Source organism: Podarcis muralis, chromosome 8, assembly GCF_964188315.1.
Source record: "Podarcis muralis chromosome 8, rPodMur119.hap1.1, whole genome shotgun sequence".
Lineage (NCBI taxonomy): Eukaryota > Metazoa > Chordata > Lepidosauria > Squamata > Lacertidae > Podarcis > Podarcis muralis.
The window spans coordinates 89,636,474-89,652,249 of record NC_135662.1 but is presented as its reverse complement, the minus strand read 5'-3'; the positions used below and the strand labels follow the sequence as shown (position 1 = coordinate 89,652,249).

General features: G+C 41.8%; 1 protein-coding gene across 11 annotated transcripts in view; it reads right to left on the bottom strand.

Moving 5' to 3' along the window:
- Window positions 1-4,311: 4,311 nt before the first annotated feature.
- Window positions 4,312-15,776, bottom strand: part of KIZ (kizuna centrosomal protein) — a 62,129-nt gene continuing 50,664 nt past the window's right edge. For 10 of the 11 annotated variants that reach the window (XM_028738370.2, XM_028738371.2, XM_028738360.2 and 7 more), the window contains 2 exons: window positions 6,201-6,244; window positions 4,312-4,923 (listed from right to left, as the gene is read on the bottom strand). In XM_028738370.2, coding sequence (XP_028594203.2) covers window positions 6,210-6,244 — 35 coding nt within the window. In that variant the 3' untranslated portion in view covers window positions 4,312-4,923; window positions 6,201-6,209. Of the gene's footprint in view, window positions 4,924-6,200; window positions 6,245-7,632; window positions 7,724-15,776 lie in introns of all 11 variants that reach the window. The other variant, XM_028738364.2, reaches the window with a different exon arrangement.

The window sequence follows — 15,776 nt, the reverse complement described above, 5'->3', positions numbered from 1 at the left end:
CACGTGACCGGCGACCTCGCTTGACGCCTCCATCTTGGAACCTGGCAGGAACATGCGCACAAGGAGAAAGCGAAGGTTCGGAGGGCGCGGCCGCGGGAGCATGCGCCCTTCGAAGGGCTCGGGCGTCTGAATGCTTTGCCTGGGCGCGCGGCTTCCCGGGAGTCACGTGAGAAAGACTCTCGAGGGAGAGGGGAAGGCGGGGAGCTGGAATTCCTATTCATTCCTATTTATTTGTATAATAATATCAGGATAGTTGTGGTCTTAACAGACTTATGTAAAAAATCAATTTATAATTTTAACATTATATATTTTATCAAAGGTTTTTTCAGCTTCTAAGCGGTATACGGTTGCATTATAGAAATTCGGATTTCCGTTGGAATTAATAAAATGGATTAAGGTATTACAGTATATGATTCACCCTTGCTTTTGAATATTTGCTTGGAACCCTTTAGCTTGTGCTATTGGACAACACAGGGAGATCTACGGAGCAATCTATAATTCAGCTGAATATATATTGGTTTTATTTGCAGATGATATTCTTCTGTTTACTTCTAGGCGTCATATTACTGTTCCCTGTGGCTAGCTCACATGGTTAGAGTGTGGTGCTGATAACACCAAGGTTTGACCCCCACACCTTCATGGCAGGGGGTTGGACTAGATGACCCTCAGAATCCCTTCCAACTCTACAGTTCTCTTGTTCTATTATTCCTGTGTTGATGCAAATGATAGATGCCTTTGGTAAAATATCAAGTTACTCTATTTGTTGTTGTTGTTTAGTCGTGTCCGACTCTTCGTGACCCCCTGGACCAGAGCACGCCAGGCACTCCTGTCTTCCACTGCCTCCTGCAGTTTGGTCAAACTCATGTTGGTAGCTTCGAGAACACTGTCCCACCATCTTGTCCTCCATTGTCCCCTTCTCCTTGTGCCCGCCATCTTTCCCAACATCAGGGTCTTTTCCAGGGAGTCTTCTCTTCTCATGAGGTGGCCAAAGTACTGGAGCCTCAGCTTCAGGATCTGACCTTCCAGTGAGCACTCAGGGCTGGTTTCCTTCAGAATGGATAGGTTTGATCTTCTTGCAGTCCATGGGACTCTCAAGAGTCTCCTCCAGCACCAGAATTCCAAAGCATCAATTTTTCGGCGATCAGCCTTCTTTATGGTCCAGCTCTCACTTCCATACATCACTACTGGGAAAACCATAGCTTTAACTATACGGACCTTTGTCGGCAAGGTGATGTCTCTACTTTTTAAGATGCTGTCTAGGGTTGTCATTGCTTTTCTCCCAAGGAGCAGGCATCTTTTAATTTTGTGACTGCTGTCACCATCTGCAGTGATCATGGAGCCCAAGAAAATAAAATCTCTCACTGCCTCCATTTCTTCCCCTTCTATTTGTCAGGAGGTGATGGGACCAGTGGCCATGATCTTAGCTTTTTTGATGTTGAGCTTCAGACCATATTTTGTGCTCCATTAGCTGGTACAAATAGGAAATTGAAGCCAATAGGTGAAAATTTGCTTACCCACGTATTTAAAGGTAAAGGGACCCCTGACCATTAGGTCCAGTCGTGGCCGCCTCTGGGGTTGCAGCGCTCATCTCACTTTATTGGCCGAGGGAGCCGACGTACAACTTCCAGGTCATGTGACCAGCATGACTAAGCCGCTTCTTGCGAAACCAGAGCAGCGCACGGAAACGCCGTTTACCTTCCCGCCAGAGCGGTACCTATTTATCTACTTGCACTTTGACATGCTTTCGAACTGCTAGGTTGGCAGGAGCAGGGACTGAGCAACGGGAGCTCACCCTGTTGTGGGGATTCGAACCGCCGGCCTTCTGATCGGCAAGTCCTAGGCTCTGTGGTTTAGACCACAGCGCCACCCGCGTCCCTCACCCATACATTTAAGGAATATCAATTCCACATTTGTTCCAAATCTGTTAAATATTTAGATATGTCAATACCAAGAGCTATAACTCAGTTAATAACATATCTATTTAGTTCATGATGTTTTTTTAATTAAAAACAACGCTCAAATAGATTCAGATATATTATGTGAAATGGCTGTCAGTGCCTCATATTTGTTCGTGATCAGTTTTTATACCAAGAACTGAATTACTTCATACTTTCAAATTTGACATATTTTGCATTTGATACTAAAATGTGAGGTGTTATCTAGTCAGGAACAAGGTAAAATAACATTACACATAGTGGGTTGCCTGTATTTAAGATCTGATCCTTCTGCACAAGAAAACCAAGGCTGCAATCCAGTACATACCAACTTGGGCGTAAGCCCCATTGACACAAGGAGACTTCTGAGTATATATGTAGGCCTTTGCATGGTAAGTTAACTATACAATGATTTTTTTTTAATGATTGCTTGGGTGTCAGCTACTTATTGTGTATTTTCAGCATTTGCATAAAATAACATTGAGGTTGGAGGAAAGAAAAGCCAAAGCAGAATTCCAGCAGGTCTTCAGAACTATGGTTGTTCCAAGGACTAGAAGCAGGGAGGAAATGTGCACTATAAAGGAGGCCAAAACAGCCCCTCTTCAGCACCCCAGTCCAAAGAATCCACTCATCATTCACAGTTCTGACCTCATTCATTTGCTAAAAATATTGATTTTGGGAGCAGCCAGGCTGACTTCAAGGAAATCATTTAGTGGGGTGCCTGCACATTTTACTTTATAAATTTCCACCTGCGCCTTTATAAATCTGTTGATACCTGGGGGGGGGGGGACACTACAGCTGGAGAAGCTATCTGCCATTATCTCTGCTTCCCTCCCTTGCACTTCTGTTCCTTCCTATGGAACAGTTTTATAATCTTTTTAACCATTCGCTTCTTGCCACCCTTGGCCCATTTCCCAAGTGGAAAAGGACTACCTCTAGCAGAGCAGATGCAACTAGGGGGGAAGCTGGAAGGAGCGTGGAGGGAAACATCAGCAGAAAGTAGCATGAGCTGTCATCACAGCCTACTGATATTCTGCATGCCTGATTGAGGGGCCCAGGGCCATGGGGCTCACCAGAGGATGCCACTGGGATGCTGGGGCTGTACAGAGGGCGCTGCATCACAGCCCAAATAACTCCATGGCAACCCAGTCATGTGCCTTTGTGCCATGCAAATCTTCCCATGCAGAGGTCACCATCCCATCCTTGGTCCCAGGGGCCTCTGCCCAGCTTGACATTAATGGCAGCTGCCACACCAACTTGGCTCAGGACAGCACCACATTAGCAGTGCAGCAGAACCACAATGGTGCCAAGTACAGGTGTTGAGTGGCATGCTGCAAGGCTCTGTAGAAGAGAATCTGCACTGGGTGTGCTCTTGGCCCCACGCCCAGGCTGCCTGCTGCTGCTGCTGCCAACTCAGTGAGCACCAGCCTGGGCCAGTGTTCAACCTTCAGCATGTTGGACAGTTCCCTGCCTTGACAAGGTGCCATGGGAGCTGTCCAGTATTTGAGAGTCAAGGCTGCTGGATGCTGTTGATGTCTGTAGCGATCTTCATTCCTCCCCCCTCCCCACCAAAGCCTTTTATTCTTGCTTTACACCCCAGACCTACTATGAGGGAAATGTGCTGGCTATTTGAGAGGATTCACTGTTCAGCTTGGCTGGCTGGCAGTGAGAAGCAGCATTCCTTACTACCCCATCCCAGCCTTGCACTCAAGGTATCGCTTGTTTGCTAAGACCTGCAGGTGAAAGGCAGAGGACAAGGGATTGGGAATATTGCTTCTAAAGCAGGGGGGGGGGCAGAAGTGTGATGGGTTGGACTCTGTATGAAGTTTTATACAGTGGTACCTCGGTTTTTGAACAGCTTGGTTCTCGAACTACTTGGAACCCAAACACTTCAAACCCAGAAATGAGTGTTCCGGTTTCCGAACTTTTTTCGGAAGCCAAACGTGCTCCGATTTGCGTGCACACTTCTGTTCTGAGTGAGCGGCTGGACTCCAGCAATGACTGCCGCCACTTCCTTCCCTTCCATCTGCTGGGAAGTGCCTATTTCCTCAGTATGAAGTGGAGTTGGGTGGCTCCTCGGAATGTAAGTGACTGGAGTAGGGAGACTTGGAACTTGGCGACTCTCCCCCAGCGCGCAGAGAGAGAGTGTTTGGGGGGAGGAGTGTGTGGTGGGGGAACTATGCTGGGCAGCTTGACATTCCTGCCACCTCGCCTTCCCCCCTCCCGTCCTAAGCCCGACCCCAAGCGAGGTCCAGGTGAGGCAGTGTGGGCACCACATTCCCGAGTTTCTTTAAGTACATTGTCAAGAGTGCATTTTATTAGAACAAGACAAAGTAAATACAAAAGAAAACATGTGGCTGAGTCACACATCTGAAACTTTGATTTCTGAAATAATATGGTTTATTCCTACATCCCAATAGAAAAGGACAAAATTGCAGGGGGGCATTAGGACAGAAATGAATAGAAATCTGGATCAGTACTGCAGCAGGGCATGGTTTCGGTCTGGATCACATACACCTTCCCATGACTGCTAATCACTTAAACACCACACAATTAGTAATTTTGTGAATAATAACAGATGTTTCCCCCCTAAATTTGGCCCAACTGCACATTATAGGTAAGTGCATATAACTGTAGTCTGTTAGACTTTTTTTTGAAGAAAACACCCCCCCTGCTTTTAGTGGAGCAATCAGCAACAAAGAGGGAAGGAAAACAGTACCCTACCCCCAGTTTTCCTGTTTCAAATTGATTTGTGTGCCCCCTGCCCAAGTTTTGTGAATTTCAAACAAGGAAAAGCATTACATTCACCTTGGTTCTAAATCACCCCCTAGGAAAAACTTCCTTTGAGCTTTTTGAGCACATGTACGTGGGTGAAATGTTGGTCCTCAATCATAGAAGTCATCAAATTCATCTTTTTGTGAGGAATGCAATTGAGGACGCAGTGCTTCTTCAATCTCAGAGTTACTGTCGTCAGAATCACCCCAGAAGGCTGCATTAGGAAAACAAAATATAGCATATAACAAATAAAAATGGCAATATCTGGTTTTCAACAGGCAACTGTCACGACACAGAGGAATGATGAGAAGAACCACCACCTGGGGAACCCCCAAGGGAAGAAGGTGGTGGTGGGACAACGTTAAGTGGTCAGAGTGAGAAGAGTAGGAAGAGGTGGTGTCGGAAGCTGAGGAGGTAACAGGGTTTAGTGAGCTGGGCGAGTCTGTGGCAGAGAGAAGTCCAGAATCAGAGGCTGAAGCAGGAGAGTGAGATGAGGGGGGCCAAGACACAGAGATGAGTCAGACGGGTGTCTCCCCCTCCTTCTGCAACAAGCTCCCTGCTGGTCTCCCAGAACCAGGAGAAGCATGAAAAGTGCAGAGGAGAGGTTGGCTTCACACAGGCACAGTCTCAGATTTCTTGGGGGAAACCCTGGTAATAATAACTGGTTTCATGAAACAGATTTCTGGTGCAGAAACTGTGGGATGGGGGGCTGCTTATAATCAATTGAAGAATAAATTATTTCATTTTCATTAACATTTTCCAGTTGGGATCTGCTGGTATGGATGGCTTACACTCACAGAACTCTACCCTAACTCTAAATTCTTACTCCTATATGGTCTATTAAGGACTTTAAGTTATCTGTTAGCTTCTCAACATAGCTGTTGTTGGGTGACCCACAAAAATGCCATGCATACTTCTTGCCTTTCCAGCATGTTATGACTATTGGGGCAAAGAATATCCTACTATTCAGGTGTATCATGTGTGTATATATCCTATAGAACAAGAATGATCTTGGGCTGATGGGAAAGGGATATTGCTGTCATGGTGGAAATTTCGTCTGATGCCTGGTCAAATATCAGAGTAAACTAGCCTTTCCCCAACCTGCTGCCCTCCAGATGTTTTCAACTACCGTTGTCATCAGCTTCAGCAAAAGTGGCCCGTGATCAAGGATGACAGGACTTTTAGTCTTATAGAATTAATTGCTACAAGTGATGATTGCCACTGACTGCATTCAAAAGTGGGGGATTTATATGCAGCTATTATCTATGATTTCTGTATACCAACCGCTCTGGGCAAGCAAATGTTGGAGGACTGTTGCCTTCAGGTCCTGCTTATAAACTTCTCAGGTCACTGGCTGACCACTGTTAGAAACAGGTTGCTGGGTGGACTAGATGAACCAGTTGTGAAACCGTCTTGAATCTTCCCATGTTCTTACAAACCAAGGTGGAAGGCAACCCCAATTGTTTATGTTACTACAAACTCTATACTTACCTTTGGATTTTATTGTTGATACCGTTCCCCTTTGGTTTTCATCCCTATAAAAGATATTTTAAATGGGTTAGGAAATACATTGACATCAGTGCTTCTGTGACTATACCCAAACATACTTGGACACAGTTGTGAAACTGAACACGCACAGGGCAAGAACACATGGATCCCTTTAAGAGGAGTGGCCACCTTGAAAGCATCTTCATCATGTTCTGTACATATTTACCTTTTTCCATACAAGAATTACCTCTGAAAAACTATTTCTGCAAGTTTTCAGCATGATTCACTTTCAATGAAGGACAGAAGCCATGAAGGATGTTTATTGGCTGCAGCTTTTAACATTAGCAACACATCTTCCTTCTTCAAACCCAGAGTAGTTTTGCAATTGTTTGTGATTTAATAATATATAGATATCTAAACATATATTTGCCATAAATATATATAAAACAATAAAATACAAACACACCATGTGACACAAGCTGACAAATGCTAAGGCAAATTGAGAAGTCGGCTTCAAAGCCCAGAAACAGGACTCACTAGTGGCAATATTAAAATGTTATGCATCTTCACTCTAATATCCATGGGAAGCCCAAACCTGTAAATAAGTTCTAAAACATATATTACACAGAAACTGCCTTCATTTTGTAGGAAACAGATTTTCTCTGAAGGCTAGCTCCACTGTAAGTATAAAAGGGCTTCAAAATTTATTCACAGTTGCCAATTTGTTATACTGAATGTCCTTGGCTAAAGATACCTGAGCTTTTAAAAAGTCAACAATCTGGATTCTAAAAGGTATTAGAATAAAATTTAATTTATCCACTATATTCTTATTCTCCAGCTTGAATATGTATTGCTAGGACTCAACAGTTGGGTTCCCATAGTCTCACCCCGTTCCTATGTAAATGATGTAGGCTTTCAGCTGCTTTTGATCTACCTTGATGCAAATACAGTCACCATTCTGTTCTGCTAAATGAATGCTCTCATATCTTGAGCATCACAGACCCTTTTGAATCTGCCAAACAAGCTGGAATCATTTTGATCTTTTGTGTGTTGCATGCATATTGTGCTGCTGTTGCTGTGAAATAATCTCATCAGGGGCAATGATGTTAGAGAATTAACTATTCTATTAAGAGTCTTGTGATAAAGGACCCAAAAAATGGACCTCCAATCTATTTTCCTGTGGGAGATCTAATAGAGGAAAGATGGTGTTTTCTGACAAAAGCTCCTTAAACTGGGAATACAAACATTATACATTTTCACTGCAGTCTAGTCACCAAACCTGCATCAAAAAATTATTAATCTGTAAATATCAAGTTTCAAATTCAAATTGCTTTGAATTGGAGGACAAACAAATTTGATCTTTCTCAGTAGCACTTCTTCACAGCATGTTCTAAGAAATTTTGTTTTAAAAGCTGAACTGGAGAATTTTTCTGACCTTCATGCATGAGCCTCTCAAGATGCTTCCCCTGATCTGTGGTGATTCACCCTTCCTACTGCAGCCCCCAGTGCAACACACTAGGCATTCTCTGTAGAAAAGCTTTAATTAATAATGGAAGAGACAGGCTGCAGTGAAGGGAGAGGTGAGAATTAACAAAATTAAATTTAAAATTCGGAATTCTGTAAAGCCATATACGCTGATCTGACAAAGGCCCCCCCCACGGGTGTCAGCACAATGTAAAACCCCTGAATCTATGACTGGCAATCCATGCACAGACTCCTGGACCTATATGCTCACTGCCAAATGGATGGATAACATTGTCAACTCCACCACCACCAGTTGGGGGAATCTAATTCCAGCTATTCTCTTCCCTGCTGCTTTCCTTCCACAAGGGATCAGTGCTGTGTTGACGTTTCCAGGACTACTCATCCTTTTGGTAGAGAGAGATCTTCCATGCATAGCTGTGTGTACTGAGCATGTGGCTGAGGATGTCTGCAGAGGGAGGGGCATATAGGTTTTTCCAAAATGTACAAGCACATTAAAAGTACAGTGGTACCTTGGGTTAAGTACTTAATTCGTTCCGGAGGTCTGTACATAGCCTGAAACTGTTCTTAACCTGAAGCACCACTTTAGCTAATGGGGCCTCCCGCTGCCGCCGCGCCGCCAGAGCACAATTTCTGTTCTCAACCTGAAGCAAAGCTCTTAACCTGAAGCACTATTTCTGGGTTAACGGAGTCTGTAACCTGAAGCGTATGTAACCTGAAGCGTATGTAACCCAAGGTACCACTGTACCGCATTTTTCGCTCTATAGGACACACTTTTCCCCCTCCAAAAATTCGTCCTATGGAGCGAATGCAGGCTCCTTGGCTTCAGCGATAGCAACGCGAAGCCTCCAAAGCACAGAGGGAGCACTCCCTCCGCGCTCCGGAGGCTTCGCGTTGCTTTTGCTGAAGACTGGAGAGCGAGAGGAGGGTGGTGCGCACCGACCCTTCTCGCCCTCCGGGCTTCAGGGATAGCCACCTGAAGCCTCCAGAGCGCAGCGGGAGGTCCCGCTGTGCTCCGGAGGCTTCGGCTTCCTTTTGCTGAAGCCGGGAGAGCAAGACTCTCTTGGCTTCAGCAGTCAGGGAGAGCTGTGCAGCGCCCCTTCAGCCAAGCGGGAGGAGAAATGGAAGGGGCTCCGTTTCTCCTGCCGCTTCGCTGAAGGGGCGCTGAGCAGAGAGGGGGAGAATTTTTTTCTTGTTTCCCCCCTCTAAAACAAGGTGCATCCTATGGTCGGGTGCATCCTATAGAGCGAAAAATATGGTAGTTGACGGAGAAAACAGGTGAGAAGCCTGCTAACAGCTAATGCTTACATTTAGAAACTAGCAAATACAATCAAGAACATCACAATCCGACACTGTGCTTGTTTCATAATTAAAGATAAATAATTTCTCCACAGAAAGAAGATGGAAAAAGGCAAATTAAAATTGAGAGAATAATATTGCAGAACAATATCTTCTAGGTGAGTTTACTCCAGATTTAATACAAAACCTATTTGTGAAGCACAATTCAAAGATTTTCTTTTTCACACATCTATCTTCAACTTTGATGAACCTAAGTCCAATTCCTCAGGGCTAAGTTGTTGCATAAGTCTTCTCCCTGCCCCCCACTCCCCAAAAAGCACTTCCAGGAAATTGAAATCTTGAAGGGAAAAGTGATGGGGGAAGTGGCTGCTTCACAAATAACCAGCAGGGAAAGAGTTAGGCAACTATTCTTATAGGTTCTCTGATCATAATTCTAATCTCCTCTGTGTTCTCTTTTCGTGGTGGGGTAGAGAGAACCAGTGAGGAACCAGTGAGGAAAAGAAGCATGCAACTGCACATAATGTGTACCACCCTCCTCAATCTGCCTTTCATGCTGCGAATTGTATCGCAGCTTTTTCAAAGCAGTGTCTGAAGTAGTGCACCCATTTTGTGTAGCTTACACATAATTTCCTGCTCCCATGATCATTTCTATTGTGAGGTTGATTAATAGCCCCCCCCCCCCCCCCCCCGTTTAACTAGGGCAACATTTCTGCATTTTTGTCACCCTTTACTGACACTCTGCCTCCCCATCAACAAAACTCCTTTTTCTTTCCAGCTTCGGTCAGATGCTGGAAGTAAGCCGCACTGGTCAGTAGTGCCTGAGGGCAAGGAACTTCAGGAAGATAAGGGAAGGAAGCATTCAGTACCCCTCAGCTGCACATCCCTTTTGCCATCATATTTTATTTGGTCCTCAGTATTCCAAGCAAGCCCTCCACATACAGTGTTAGGAACATACTATCACAGATACTGCAACAAAACTCAAGTGGAAGAGGTGCAGTCTTGAAATATGTGGGGGTATGTGTGTGGAATCAGGAAGGCATACAGCATGGATGACTTCAACTGCCTTCAAAGCAGCATTTTCTTCCCTGTTTTTGTTATATGTTTTCTTCTATTGACCATGATCGGGAGGAGGAAATAAACTACAGCTGCATATAGGACTTCCCAATTTATATTCTCTCTTTGTACAGAAGAATCAGTGGAGGACTGAGGCACAGAGGCCAAGAGAGGTGTGGGAGAAAGGGACTCGATTAGGGATAGGAATCTGGGCTTCTCCAGATGTTGCTGGAATACAACTCCCATAAAACCTGTCCACTGACCATGCCAGCTGAGGCTGATGAGAACTGTAGTCCAACAGTTTCCCTGTCTCCCTGTCCTTGGACAAGACAGATGAAGGAACTTCAAGAGATATGGTCAAAGAGATGAAACAGGAAGATACCCAAAGTAATTATTTGCATTAGTTAGCCAACAAAACAACAAACTTGGGGGGGGGGTAGGGGTGGAACCTCAGACATAACGCCTATTGACTTCCGGGGGAGGATCATGGCAGATTAAGCATCTTTTGTCGGCAAGCTGCTGACGGAGATGATTACGTGCTGATTGAGGATAGCCAGACATAAGTCTTGGCTATCAAATTCACTTTAGAGAAAAGAGTTAGCAGGGAAATAACTTCTGATGCTCAGAAAAAGCAGTTTTCTGTGTCAAGAGACCAAGAAACTGTCAGCTCCTGGAAACAAAGTTAAGCAACTTGTGAGCTGAGGAATCAACATCTCACCCAAAACCCACGAGATGGGCATGGGATCTGCAAAAGGTTTCCTTTCTTAATTATTTCTGAGACAGTTATAATTTATGACTGAGAAAGATTTATCTGTCTGCCAGTGGAAATTTACATTTGGAGCATGAGCTACTTTCTGACTTCAATAAGAAGGGAAGTCGATCGTAAAAGGGCTGAAAGCAGAAAAAAGGCCTGCTTTGATGGTTTGAGTCAAGAAAGTTTTAAAAACAGAAGAGTTCTGTATGCTATGTTTTTTTTATTGATGAAAGTGTTGCTTAGAAATCGAAAGTAACTCTGCCACTTGATACTTCCTCCATGGGAAAGGAATGTGTTTATTCTAGTAAGAGATAAGACTGTGAAAATCTTAAGGTGGAGACAGGTGATGTAATGAGACTGAATTATTAATAAGATCAAAAACAATCAGTACGGCAAATATACCTTTGGACATTCTGCTGACTGTTAGCATCCTTTAGCAAATGTTTGATGAGCAAATAAAATTGATTAGAACTAAGAATGATTAAATGGAAAATGGAATGGGGAATGCAAGTAAACCAGAGACGAATGAAATGGAAAGCAAAATCACACAGACACAGAGACTTTGGAGAAGAATATGAATAAAAGATTGGCAGATCAGGAGGGTGAAATGGTAGAGTTGGAGGGAAGAGATGGTGAAATGGAAAACTCCTTCACAGGGGTGTTTGGAGGAATGAAACAGCCAAATGGTGGAGTTGTGATTCTGGAGGAGCGGAATGAGCCCTGGATGGAAATGTGGAGAGACATCTTGATTTGGCATTGATAGAGCTGAGAGTGAAAGGGCTCTGTGTATAACTTGGAGTGAACTCAGAGGGGAAAACTACAAAATTTCTGGTGCTTTTCTTAGAAAAAGAATGGAAGAAGCATAAATGGAAGAGATAATTTTTTAGATAAGGATGGAAAACCACGGTAAACACAACTAGAAATGGGAATGGAAGATACAGAACTGGGTGCAAATTAATGGATACATAACAAGAAAAAACTATGGAATATCATTTTAATATATGAGCACAGTGAGACTCTTACATGGGCAAAATAAGAAAGATTTATTATTGTTTAGTATGGAGGAATGGTTGTTGAAGTTATTGTAGGCAAAGCTGATATGTTTGATTAGAGAAAAACCATTGCTGACATTTGTTATACTACTAATAATTAGAGAACCACTTTTTAACTTTTTGTGTGAAAAGGAAAATAAACAAATCTGAGACATCTGGGCCTGGAGACTGGGAAATTATTGCTTAACAGAAAGCAGAACAGTTGGATGTTATCCTAGAGTGAATGTTTTGAATAATTTATTTTATGTAGCTAACAGACAGAAAATCAGAAGTCCTTTTATTTATCTTTTTCCTTTCCCCCCTCTTCTTTTCTTTTTTTCTTTAGTCCCTTCCCTTGGGGACCAAGGATTATACTCACATGAAGGTGATGGTTAGGTGGTGGAAGGACCCCTGAGTGAGAGGCAGGGAAGAGAAGATCTCCCAGGTGAGAGCTGGGAGGGTCCACCACTTTCTGTGAGTGACAAGGGTTAAGAGCTGCCTTTGGGAGTAGGTTCTGTGTTTCCTTCTCTCTTTCTTTCTCTGTTTTTGATTTTTATTTAGATGAGTTTATTTTATCTTATTGTATTATGAAAAAGCTTTAATAAAATCGTATTTAAAAAAAGAAAGAAATGCCTTATGGGCATCATATATAAAATTAAACACAATATTTCAATAGGCACATTCCTAAGTTTTGGTGATATATCTGTGCACAAAATACTCCTTCCCCTATCCAAACAATTGCAATAGGGAAGAATGAAATAAAGTGCCACAATGATTATACTGAACAATTTACATCTGGTTTAGAAAGAGACTAAGAATTAAAGCTGCTGAAATTTAGCAAAGAAAGAGTGACCCCCAATGGCCATTATGGTTGTCTGCAAAGAATGAGCCAAGGCGCTTATTAGAGGCACATTCATTGCATAGATGTCTTAAACATTACAATTTGAAGTCATTAACACAAACAACCATCACTGATAACCAGTGATTTAGTCAAGTGAAAAACGTTTTTAAAATTAGCTTCTGTTTAAGGAGTAAATTTGAAAACCAACTTAATGGCTTACTTCTGGAATCCAACTTAAAGTCAACAGTGCACATTATTTTACAAGTGGAATATATCAGCATTTGGGTCCCTAATTTAGCTCTTTAACTATCAAATGTTGCAAAGCGAAGAAGCCAAAGGAAAAAGGCATTGCATCTAGCCTAAAGCTGCAACAATAGAATGCTACTGACCTCCGCTGGCTGACTATATTGCTACAGAACTACAAAATGCCACACACATTGCACTGCAGCCATTGGTTTAGAGATGATTAAAACACTAAGAAAACCCATTCTGCAAAATAATTATTTTGATTTCTTTGAGAATATATAATCCATCAATTAACAAATTCACACCTCAGTTTAAACATATTTGTATCAAGCTGCAGAAATCTTGTGAGAAAGCGATTTTAAGCTAGGATCCAAGGGGTAATATTTGCTGGAGAAGAGGAAGCTGCGGCATGCACCTCCAGACAAAAGGGAACAAGTGGCCTTCAATCGGAGAGCAGCTTCCTATTAAGACTCACTCCTTCGTACATTATGCCTTTCATCCCCACTCAACCACAAAATGATTTTGCTGTAGGACACACAATGGTGGAAAAAGATTTACATTGAAAGAATCTTTCATAATAAACTGTTGCAGGTCTGCCTACTTCCCCCATGATTTATAATACAATAAACATTGGATTCTATTAAGTCTCATGCACCGAAGTTGCACTGAAAAAAGAAAAGCGAATATGAAAGCACTCAATTCTTCCCATCTCCAGTGCCATAATAGTGAGATGAGCATGGATAAATGTGCTAAGAGTATCTCTTTGCATCTTTTATAGCTTGTGTGTATTAATCTGTAAAGCTTATTAAGAAAGTCATTGCTATGCAAAGCAGCACCCAATCTCTTTCTCTTGCTTTTCAACAGAGTGCAGTGTTTAGCCAATAGGGCTTGCCCGCTGCCCCTCATTCTGCATTCATAACATGCAACATTTGCACAATGTATCTCTCAAAGACTACTGAATAGAAAGCCTTAATACTCATGTAAACAACTGCAAACCAATTACTTAATGAATCAGGCCCACGCATAATGAGCTGCCAGACAAAGAGCTATAAATGCATTTTTGCGCCCAAGCCTCTGCTTTAAAGTAAAATCCCTCAGCTGTAGTTTGGGCTTAACTAGCACATCATAATTATTGTCTGTAGGACATCAGAGGAAACCTTTTTTATTATTATTTAGGTCCATCAGGGTATTTTTCGAGGCCACTCATCAGCTCAGTGACTAAACACTGCGAGGGGGGGGGGGGAGTACCACAGTGGTACTAGACTGTTATGTTTATTTTCAAGTACTGAGTTTCGAGACCACTTGTAAAAGCAATAAAGCGCAAGAAGTGAGTACAATAAGTGGAATCCTTAGACATCAGCCTCTAAGAAATTTCATTGTGTCCCAACTGCAAATAAGCACCTGAGCAATTTCCCATTCTTTCACACTTTATTCCTACATTGTGTTTGTAAACATATTTCTAAGATGGATGTCAAGTGTGAAGCTATAAGTGTTACTAACTGATTTGGTTTTGAAAAGTATTTTATTACCAAGTTATTGAGGAGGCTAAAACGCACACTATTCATTAAAAGAAACCCTAATAATTCATACTGTACTAGAAATGGTATTTTCTCCTAAGATCAAAGATATAAAATCATATGATGCCATAAATGCGCCCCAAAAATCTTTCTGCCGTGCATACAAATTTACAGAAATAATACTGATACTCCAGAGTCTGCGCTGTATGACCAGCATTTCAGAAATGCTAGAAACTGCTGACATATATCATAATGCAAAACATTCCTTCTTGAAAACGTTCGTGTTGTTTACACATTTGCTTGTTCTTTCTACACAAGAAATAATAATTGAAAATTATTTTAATTTTTTGGGCAACAGATATTACTTTTGCAGAATATCATTACCTCAAATAACAATTACCTTAGGAAAAGAAAATGTTAACAAATATACCTCAACAAATATATTTTAAAGGTACTACTTTCCAACCCCAACTCCTGAAAATCAGACATAAAATACATTTTCTATTACATTTTGTAATGTATTATAATGCTATTTATACATTATGCTGGCCAACTACTTTTGTTCCAAGGCCAGTTCTTCTCAAATTCTAAGAACCTTAAAAGATAAAACAAAATATATCTTCAAGGATATTTTCAAGCAGTGAAAAGCATTCTCACCCTATGTCTGCAAACATACACATATATATCAGGTATTATAAACGGGTGTTTCCAAGAAGGGAGAAACAAAGAGAACCAAGCAATGGAAGTGCTTTAACAAATAATCACGTAACAATCTAAAGCCAATGAAAAATTCCACAATTGTTTACCATACTTCATTTGCTATTATCGCTTGAATGCTAGTCATTTGAGTCATGCTAACAGAAAAAAGTAACAAAACATTACTTAAAGAACTGAAAAAAGATAAATTGCATTTCTTTAGAAAAAAACCCAAGGACATTAATTAAATGTTCTCAATTTGGAAATACAAAAGAAGAAAGTAACAAATAATCTAGTATCAAATTCTTCTTTTACAAAGATACAAAAATATGTTTTGAGCTGAAGCTCATTTACATCTCAGCAACACCCAGAAGGTGACACACCACTTTATTTCTTCAAGACTTTATGTTTTACGTCTGCCCTTTTCCTGACAACTTCCATTGTTTGGTCTCTAAGTAGTCCTACTGAGAGCAGCTGTACACGCTAATTTGTGGTTCACTGAGATGTCAATTGAGTCTTAAAATGAGAAAACAACAGCTGCAAAACAATACCTGGCTTTAATGCAAATATTTTGTAAGGTATACAAAATTTTAAGTTGTTGTAGTGAAACACAAATCTGAACCATAGGCCATCCATCAAAATATTCTTGCCAGTGCTTCA